The sequence below is a fragment of the Zea mays genome, chromosome 8, assembly GCF_902167145.1.
Source record: "Zea mays cultivar B73 chromosome 8, Zm-B73-REFERENCE-NAM-5.0, whole genome shotgun sequence".
NCBI classification, from domain to species: domain Eukaryota; kingdom Viridiplantae; phylum Streptophyta; class Magnoliopsida; order Poales; family Poaceae; genus Zea; species Zea mays.
Genome location: NC_050103.1, coordinates 26,531,705 through 26,542,204, shown reverse-complemented (window position 1 = coordinate 26,542,204; position 10,500 = coordinate 26,531,705). Strand labels below are relative to the sequence as shown.

General features: G+C 47.6%; 1 protein-coding gene across 1 annotated transcript; it reads right to left on the bottom strand.

Moving 5' to 3' along the window:
* Nucleotides 1-4,540: 4,540 nt before the first annotated feature.
* On the bottom strand, nt 4,541-5,287 carry LOC107546751 (uncharacterized). The gene has a single exon (NM_001322454.1). It carries the CDS (start codon nt 5,107-5,109, stop codon nt 4,591-4,593), a length of 519 nt encoding a protein of 172 aa, NP_001309383.1. The 5' UTR covers nt 5,110-5,287; the 3' UTR covers nt 4,541-4,590.
* Nucleotides 5,288-10,500: the final 5,213 nt, after the last annotated feature.

Genomic DNA, 10,500 nt, shown 5'->3' with positions numbered 1-10,500 from the left:
GGTGAAATGGCACAAGTCACAGGCTCGATTTGTGTTTGCTTCAAAAGGTGAGACAAAGATGTTTGTGATCCTTATGAAGCAACACCATGGAGAAATCACACTTGAGACACCAATGACTCAAGGAGTTTACTTAATTATATTTTATTTAACTTGAGTATAGGAATCGTCGTACTATCAAGGGGGATCCAAAAAGAAGGTTGGTGTTGGTACTAAAGCTCAAAAATCCTTGATCCAAAACTTCCATTTTACCCTTGTTAATCCTTAGTGAAAGTATGTAGTACAACCTTTTAAAGTCTATCTTGGCCAAAATTGATTTTTGGAAAAACAGGTTCAACCGGTTTTAAAACAGGTTCAACCAGTTTTTGCACTGTTCACCCTTTTTCAAAATACTGGTTCAGCCGGACACTCAACCGGACACTCAACCGGTTTTTGTCTGGTGGAAACCGGTTCAACCGGTTCTAAAACCGGTTCAACCGGTTTTTGCACTGTTCACCTTTTTCTGCCAGTCTGCTGTGTCAGCCAAAAAGCTGTACGCAGCTTTTTGAAAACCGGTTCAACCGGTTTTGGGACCGGTTCAACCGGTTTTTGGGCAGAAAAGTCAAAAACGGCTAGTTTTGGAGCCCCACCTATATATACTCACTCCTACCTCTCTCCCCACAGGAGAGCACGCACAAAACTTCATTCCCAACCTGAGAAACACCTCCCACTCTCTCTCACACACCTCTTGCCTCTCCCATTTCAAATCTTTGGAGAAGAAATCTTTGAGTGAGTTTGAGAGCTGCGGTTTTTGTGCTTCATCTCCAAATCTCTCTTACTCTTCTTCATTCGAGCTTTGGTACTACATCGAGTTCTTTGTGGATTCATTACTCTTGGAGCTTCTAGCTCCTAGACGACTAGGTGTCTCTTGTGAGTCTCCAAATCTTGTGGAAGACCACAAGAAAGTTTGTATTACCCGCTCGTTTGAGCAAAGATTAGTGTGTGAGCTTGACCTTTGTGGTCGGCAAAGGGAGGATTAGGGTTGAAAGAGACCCGGCTCTTTGTGGGCGCCTCAACGAGGAAGTAGGGCACCTTGGTGGTGTGACCGAACCTCGGGATAAATCTTGTGTCTCTTGTGTTCTTGCTCATTGTGTTTGTTTGTGTTCTTCGTTCTCTCACCATTGTGTGGAAGATTTGTTTATATATTTTTAGTGTGTGGATTTTGAGAAGTGCCCTTCTCAGATCTACTACTTTGAACCCTGTGGATCATTTAGAACATCTCATTTCCAAAGTTAACCGGGTGAACTTCGAGATCAATTCAGTTTTACCCAGTTTGCTTTTAGTTTTTGTTGAAAAAGTTTTAACTTGCCTATTCACCCCCCCTCTAGGCAACTTTCAGTATATAAGTTATCGTGATATTATATATTCCCGTTGCAACAATGCACTGTCAATATTGTATGAGTCTTTGAGTTTAGCAGCAAAAGTCTTGGCACATCATTGTTTTAGTTATTATGATCAGAACAACCCATTTTATACATGGAGCTCGTGGCAATGGCAGCCCCGCAACACGACGATGGAGCTCGTAGTGCGCTCAGGCTCGCGCTTCTCTGCAACAATGCACTATTTTCCCATGTGGGCTCCCGTCACTATTGCGTTCACGCCGTCCGTCGCTAGAACCTTCTCGTGAATCCGTCGCTAGAACCTTCTCGTGAATTTGTGTTCCGTCGCAACGCACAGACACATACCTAGTATAGTATTAAACTAGCTCGCCGTTGCCCATGTCCACGGATTCGTACGCAGAAGGCGGAGAGCAGCGCGCAGAGGCCGGCAATGGCGTAGAGCCGGGCCCCGCGTAGAGGCGGGCAACGCGGCCCGTGGTCACGAACATGCCGGCGCCCACCATGCCGCCGAGCCTGAGCCCCACCAGGCTGCGCGCATGGCCGGGGGTGGCTGTGCGCATGGCGGCCGGGGTTGGGGCGGGACGCGGCCGGTTGTTGGGGGCATGGCTGCGCGAGATGGAGGCGGGTGCAGGAGCGGCTGCGTGCATGGTCGGTGCCCGTGGCGGCGGGTGCGGGTGCGGGTGCGGCTGCAGGAGCGGGAGCAGGAGCGAGAGCGAGGCAATCGGACGGTTGGGATGAAGGCGAGATTGATGCGACAATCGGACGGTCGAGATGGAGATGGGGGTATGGTTGTGTCTAGTCTACATTATTGCCTTAAGGATTAGTAGAGATATAGAGTTAATTATAATTAATAAATTTATCACGTCTTTTAGTCTTGTTACGTAATGAATTCTAAAATTAGACTATATTTAATATCTGTAGTTATCATTTAAGTATTTGATGCTAAAATTTAGCCGAGGGCAGCCACAACATCAAGCACCAAACCGCAGGCTCGGCAGCAGACGAACACCAAATGAAGCGCGAATCCAGCCGCCGCCGGGGTGATTCCATCGGGGAGGAGCACGTACGCCGCGCGACGCATGAGGCATGCTCTTGCTGCCTGATCAGCTCCACGCGCGGCGCCCAACCAGCCGCTGCTACTGCTACTGCTACCACCTAAGCTAGCTAGCTGCCGCCGGCAGGCACATGCGGTCGCCGAATCGGTTTTGGCTGTAGCGCTAGCGACACCGGCAGGCTTGCCCCACGACCCAACCACCGTCGGCTTTCCCGGGCGCGAGTCCTCGTCTTCTTCCTCTCTCCCTCCCTCCGCGCCATCGTCCTCTTCTGCGCTACGGTTACAACTACTGCTCCAGTCAACTCTATCGACCTCCGATCGAGGTTTAGTTGAGAACTCAGGATTAATTAATTAATCAATTAGTACAGCTACTAGCCGGGGATTTTTCAATATTTTTTTTGGTCAAAAACAAATTGCAACGATCCGCGAAAAAAAGGGCAAGAAACGTGAAAAACATCTTTCTTCTTGCAATAAAGAAAGCCCAGTTAAGAAAAGCACCCGCGACGATGAGGCGGCCGGCCCACCGTCCACGCCGCAACCCAACCACAGCACTAGCTAGCGCAGGCATGCAGGCCCTTTGTTTAATGCAATTTGAGACGACCTGCAGTCAATGCCCTATCCTACTCCTAATCCACTGTCTCTCGTTAACAGAATCTGACTCTTTATCGAGTGTCAAGCTCTTTATCGGCCTCACTAGCAAAACAGCTGTGTCCGACAGGCGACGGTACCTCACATTGTCTATGTTAAGTAACTCTAGTTAGAGATGCGTGACAAATAAATTCTGACTTTACTCCTAAGGAGTCTCACGCCTCTATATAAAGGAACTTATACCCTTTCATAATGTATCAATGAGAAAGAGGACAGAGGCCCAATTCTACATCCAGGGGCGGACTTACGTTGATTGTAGTGAGGGCACATGCCCCTGCTCGTTTTTCTCCCGCAAGTAGTAGAGCACAAATTTTCACAATTATGTCCCCTGCTAAATTTAACTTAGATGCCCTTGCTATGTTATTTTGGAACGTCTTTACAAGTGTGCTGACACTCGTTTTGTGCTGGGTCTATCCTTGCCTACATCTCATATGTTTCTCTGTGTTTCTGGGATGTGAAGAGAGACGGGGTCTTCAACTCTATATCGAAATCTAGCTCTTTGCCGAATGTCAAACTCTTTGCTGGTATCACTAGCAAAGTCCGGCAGTTCCTTATATTGTTTATAATCTGCTATCCCAGCAGCAATCATGTAATGTGAGTAGCAGAGATCAGAAGAGAACAAGTGCACATGGGCGCCCGTCTACCATGCATCTGGATGTACATGTACTACCCAATCAGTTGCCCGGTCCGGAGCGATCAGACACGTACGTGTCTATGATGTGGAATGTGGATCCTTTTCTTATACGATGGACTATATTTATTACCAAAATAGATTTGAGTAGAGCCACAGTGTTACGTTCTCTGTCGTGTAAAAGATTATATACTTCGAGTACAAATACAGAGACGTTCGTTGGTATGTCTTACAGAGGGTGCAACGCTTTCGGACACCTTTGATTCTTTTTTTCCCTTTCTGACATTGTAATCAGAGCCGCTACTTAGACTCAAGTATTCGGCAGCATACAATTCCGTGGCTATCTTTTTTTTTCATCCTTAAATTTTGTTGCATTCCATTCCATTCTTCTTGCAAGCTGCTCAAGTTTTGTTGCATTCCATTCCATTCTTCTTGCAAGCTGTTGCCGTGCACTACAGCAGCACTGAAGACTGATGGAGAGACAGACGACTACTACAACAGGGGAGAACAACACAAAGGCTTTAAAAAAGAAAGAAAGAAAGAAAGCTTGTTGTACACCGGCATGCACGGCCGGGATCTACGCCGGCCGGTCGGGTGCAGGCATGGGAGGGGGGAGCGTGCGCCGTCGTCGCCTCGCTCGCCTCTCAACCCCAAGTCTCTGCAGCTAGCTCCTTCTCCTTCCCTTGCTCGATCTCCAGTCTCCTAGCACCACCAGATAGATATCAAGCAGGCCGCTTCTGTTCTGAGCTTCAATTCCACATGGGGAGCACGGCACCTGTCTAGTGGGGGAAAAGCACATGGCCGGAGCTAGCTAGCCACGTTTATATAAACAAAACGACGAGAGCTCATCGACCCACACCGGTCTCCTAGAGGCCTAGACCCTACGATGACTCCTCGGGGATGCTGGCCAGCGCCGGCCGCCACGAGGCACCGGCGGCCACGCGGCGGCGGGCCTCCATCTTCCTCATCTCGGCCACGATCTGCGCGGCGGTAGTAGTGTGCTTCTGGCCGCCGCCGACGGTCAGCGACAGCAGCCGCGCGGCCTCCTCCTTGGTCAGGACCACCTTCACGCGCACGACGCCCTGCTTCCCGGCCTTCTTACCGAGGCCGGCGCCGCTCCGCCGGCCGTGGAGCCTCGACCTCAGCACGGCGCCCTTGGGGTTGTTGGTGCTCCGGGCGGCCTTGTTGCTTCTGGCGGTCTCAAGCGCTTCTGACGACGACGACTTCTTGCTATCTATCTCGGGCGCCTTGCCGGGACCGGCGGGCATCTTCTTCACCCTGTGGATTCCTTTCACAAGGAGATTGAGGGAGATGAGCCTCCGCTTGGGGTTCATGGCCGGCAGAGCACCTGCTGCTGTGCCTTGTTGCACCACCAGGCATGATGGCAGCATGTTGCCCATTTATTTCCGTCGATCCACAGCTATACTACCTTAGCCTTGTGCTCCTATGGCGGCTGCTTCAGCCTTCAGGCTTGCCGGAGCTAGCTAGGGGGGTGGGGTGGGGTGGGAGAGAAAGGGAGAGGAGTACTAGTAGTTGTGCATGTCTGATTGTCTGTACAGGAATGGTGCTTATATATAATCCCAGTTGCAAGAAAGACGGAGGAGAGGGGAGCAGGGCCGACTTAAACTATGAGAGGATTAGGTCTCGATCGCATGCACTGCCCAATGGAGTGATTTACATCGCAAGAGTTTGAGGTCAAACGGTCCTTTCGGTTCTAGCTTGACAGTTAGCGGTTGTCCATGCGTGCCTGCAGGCACGTACGATGAACATGCAGACAAACGGACCCCAATGCAGCACAAAGTCAGCCAATGGTGTGATATTTTTGCAGCTTTGGGGGGGCTTGCAATTGCATGCACGCCGCGTGCTGGGGTCGTGTGGCGTGGATCATGGATGACTACGTACACTGAGTAGTTCATCTTTTGGTTTGGTTCATTTCACAATGCTTGCTTGTCTGTACCAGGATCAGGCCATCCATTCACTGCATTTTGCATGGCTAGCCGTCCGTCATCTACTCCAAAGGCAAGGAGTCTTTAATTTGGGTTGGAGCTGGATACCCTTGGATTAGGCTTGCTAATAGCAATACAATGCAAGTTGGAAACAGCTGCTCTGCTCAGCCTGCCAACTAATATAAAAGGCCACCGTGTGTGGCAGGGCTATTGCTACTTGGCCCAACTCATGTGGTTAGATGTGTACTGATGTGTTTGTTTGATGTCAAAGTAAGATGAAGCGAGGTCATTCTTGGTTTAGTGGCAGAGTCATCCACTACATTCATCATGTTTTTATTTGGTAGAAGAGATGAACTTGGATGAAACCATTCCAGTTTTTTGTTTGGATGGTGGTCAGCTGTCACTGCTCGAGAATGGCAGTCATCCCAGTTTTCAGGACCACGAGAGGGATGGGGACGACACCGTCTCCTTAACTTTTTGGGACAGCGCCACCTAGTGGCAAAGCTAGAGCAGATTAGAGGTGGATGCAAATGCTTTGAGGATACGTAGTAAAAATTTATAGATGGTGCATATATGGTGAAAATGATCTAAATCACTAGTTTTCAAAATTTCGTGGGTGCATGTGCATCCACCACCTCCTACCTAGCTACGATACGCCCCTGGCGCTGTTGTGAATCATCTAGGCCCCTTAGTGATGTTTTGGTAATTAATGACAACTATTTGTGGACTAACGGATCTTGGAGAAATAAGAATGCAGGTTGGACCACAGAGAACAAAAAATCTTGAAGACTTATAAGCATTGGTTGTGGATCAAGTGAAGGCAAAGGTACAACATAGGTTTTTGTTTTTGCCGGTCTCCAGGAGTTTAGAGAAGATATTTGACCGGATTAGTAGGCTAGATGGCCGTACTATTAAGAGGGGTCAATGACTTTGGTCTGTGTAAAGCTTAGTGCCTCATAGAGCATCTAGTGGTTGCATTTGCATGAGGTCTAAAAGCGCTTCCAGATTCGAGAGTTAAAAATCTTTTGAAAAGCGTGTTTGAAAAGTTGCTAAGTCTTGGGTTTGGCGGACCGTCCGGGCCAAGTGGCCGGACCGTCCGCGCTCTATCCAGAGGGGTCCGAAGTATGTTCACTTCGGACTGGTCCTGCATGTTTGTACTGCGGACCGTCCGGGCCTTGGAGCTGGACCGTTCGCAGTCCTGACTAGAGAGGGTCGCTCTCTGTACAGTCCCTGTATTATTGTGCGGACTGTCCGGCCAGGGTGGGCGGACCGTCCGCAGGTGCCAAATTGGTTTGGGCAGAGACTGTGTGTTTTTGGGTGTTTGTATTACGAACTGTCCGGGGCCTGAGCCCGGACAGTACTGACTTCCAGGTCGCGGACCGTCCGGCCTTGTATGGCGGACAGTCCGCGTGTGTTATCTCAATGTAGTTAGGGCTCTGGTGCTCCATGTTACCAGGTGTCGGACGGTCCGGCCAAGGTTAGCGGACTGTCTGGACCTCGCTTTTCTGACAGCTCTGACATATTTCAAACGGGAAAACTAGTCGTTACTTGTACGGCAGACCGTCCGGCCTAAGGGCGCGGACCGTCCGCGTGTGCGCAGAAATTGTGCTAGTTGCACATAACGGTTAGAATTTTGAGGTGGACTATAAATAGCAGGGGAGCTCGTGTGTGAGGGCTCTCTTGGCCATTCCTTGCACACATTGAGCTCATTTGTGATCCTCCCACTCATTCTCTCACACTCCTTGCTTGAGATTGCATTCTAGTGAGAGATTGAGAGTTCCTAGTGCATTTGCATCCATTGGTGATTCTTGAAGCACTAGGTGGTACACCGAGCAAGCGTCATCGGCTTGTTACTCTTGGAGGTTGCCGCCTCCTAGACGGCTCGGGTGTTGTCTCCGTCGAGCTCTCCAAGAAGATTATGGAGAAGCCGCGGTGTCGATTGTGAGGGGTTCACGCCTACCTCGCCGGAGCGGCAAAGGCGACGCTAGTGGAAACGAGGTATTGAGTGATTTCTTATCCACTTGGCTCAAAGATCAAGCCATGTCTTGATAGATGAGCAAGTGAGAGCTTGAAGTCCACCTCAACGTGGATTAGGGGTGATCGGCAAATCAACGATACCACGGGATAAAATCCGGTGTCTTTCTCTTCTCGCATTACTTATTACCGTGCAAGTAATTAGTATTTCGCATATTGTCTTTCTTGTATACAATTACCATAGTTGTTTCTCATATATTTCTTACTTGTTGTCACTAGAGAATTTATACCTCTTGTCATATTGATTAAATTTATCTAGTGTTTTTTATTTTAGTCAAAACCATCTATTCACCCCCCCTCTAGCCGGTGTCCTAGATCCTACAAGTGGTATCGAAGCCGAGGACTCCATTGTTTGTGGATCTAATCATCCCGGAGTTGGACAAAATGGCTAGTAAGAACAATGTGCACATTGGGAAGCCATCGCATTTTGATGGGAATAACTATGACTATTGGAAAATAAGAATGGGTGGAAAAATTTAGTCAATTGTTAAGGATGGGTTGTTGTGTTGAAACAAGATGAACCATCGGCTAGTGACAATGAAAACATTTTTACAAATGATCAAACCATGAATGTATTCTATGATGCTCTTGACATAAATGAGTTCAACCGTATCAAGAATCTCACAACTGCTCATGAGATTTGGATTAAACTAATGGAAATTTATGAAGGAACTACAATTGTGAAGAGTGCAAAGATATATGTGTGCAAAGGAAAATTTGAGCAATTCATTATGAAAGAAGATGAAAGTGTATCCGATATGTTCAACCGGTTAAATGAGATAGTGAATGAGCTCAAGGGACTTGGTTTTGATGTACTGGATGTGGATTTCACTCATAAGTTTCTTAGATCTCTTCCGGAGAAGTATGAGATTATTGTGACCATGTTAGTAAGAAGTGATCTATCTACAACTTCTCCAACCGAAGTATTGGGGGAAATTCTTACTCAAGATATATTCAAGAAATCTCAAGCTGATGCTATAAGTCTGGCAAAGAAAGTGAAGAATGAATCAATCGTTCTCAAAGCTAAAGCTTCTAAGGCAATTGAAAAAGAAGATAGTGATGATGAAGAAAATGAAAGTGAGAGTGATGGAGATATGGCTCTATTTGTAAAGAAATCAACAAATTTATGAAGAAGAAGAGGGGTCAACCTAGAAGAGGTCAAACATCAAGAAAAAAATGCTTTCAATGATAGAAAGTGTTTTGAGTGTGGGGAACCCGGTCACATCGCCATGAATTGCCCTAACAAGAAGAAGAAGGGCAAAGATGGAGATGATAAGAAGAAGAAGAAATTCTACAACAAGAAGAAAGATGGCAAAGCCTACCTAGTTGAATGGGATTCGGATGATAGCTCAGATGATGATGATGATGACACCTCATCCAAGCTTAATGCCGGAATTGCCATCAAGGAAGCCCCTTCACTTTTCTCATCCCCTCATTGTCTCATGGCAAAGGGAGATGCTAAGGTAAAAATCATCACCGATTTAAATGATATAGATGATGATGATGATGTTGATGATGATGGTTATTCATATGATGATCTTGTTAGTGAAAGTCTCCTAGAGGAGGGTGGATAGGCGGAATCTAAAATTTATAAACTTAAGCACACACTACAAGCCGGGGTTAGCGTTAGAATTAAATTCGAGTCCGAAAGAGAGGGAAAACAAATCAATCAAGAAATAAAGCGGATGAACACGGTGATTTGTTTTACCGAGGTTCGGTTCCAAAGAACCTAATCCTCGTTGAGGTGGTCACAAAGACTAGGTCTCTTTCAATCCTTTCCCTCTCTCAAACAGTCACCTAGACCGAGTGAGCTTTCTCCTTAATCAAACGGGTCACTTAGACCCCACAAGGACCACCACACAATTGGTGTCTCTTGCTTTGATTACAAGTGTTTGAAGAATAAGAATGGGAAAAGAAGAAAGCACGATTGCAAAAGCCAAGCGACAAGAGCGACAAATAACACACAGATCACTCTCTCTCTCTCTCTCAAGTCACTAATCACTAATGATCACTTGTCTCAATTGTGGAACTTGGAGAGATTGGAAGCTTTGATTGTATCTTGGAATGGATTGCTAGCTCTTGTATTGAATGTGGAAGATTGGAATGCTTGGTCAAAGTGAATGGAGGTGGTTGGGGTTGTATTTATAGCCCTCAACCACTTCCTAGCCGTTGCTTCTTTTCTGCTGACCGCGGATGGTCCGTGCCCCTGGTCCGAACGGTCCGCCCCTGCACATCAACGGCTGAAATCACAACGGTCAGCAGTAATGGCTATATAGCATTTAATGCGTCGTCAGATGTCAGATAAAGGCAGTCGTGGACGGTCCGGTCGTGCACCCCGGATGGTCCGCGAGGAGGCTAAAGTTCATTTTACTGAACCCGTCACCTTCGGGTTTTTCGGTTCTTCACCGACCGGACGGTCCGCGCTTGAGGCCGGACAGTCCGCGCTTGGTCTCGGACGGTGCTCGCTTCTCTATCGAACGATCCGTAGTGTAGATTTGCGTTTATGCAGTGTTCCTGTCCGAGGGTCACTTTGGTGTCACGGACGGTCCGCCGCAAGGGCCAGAACAGTCCGCGCTTAGTCTGTTTTTCCAAAAAGCTTCTCCTGTCTGGAATAATCTACGATATTCCGGACAGTCGATTTAGAATAGTTGTAGATGAACTTATGTACCTGTGAAATGATCAACTAGGCAAACTGGTTAGTCCACAAGGTTTGTGATGGTCGTCAAACACCAAAATCGATTATAGGAAATGTTGAGACTGTTTCTCTTTCAATCTCCCCCTTTTTGGTGATTGATGCCAACACAAACCAAA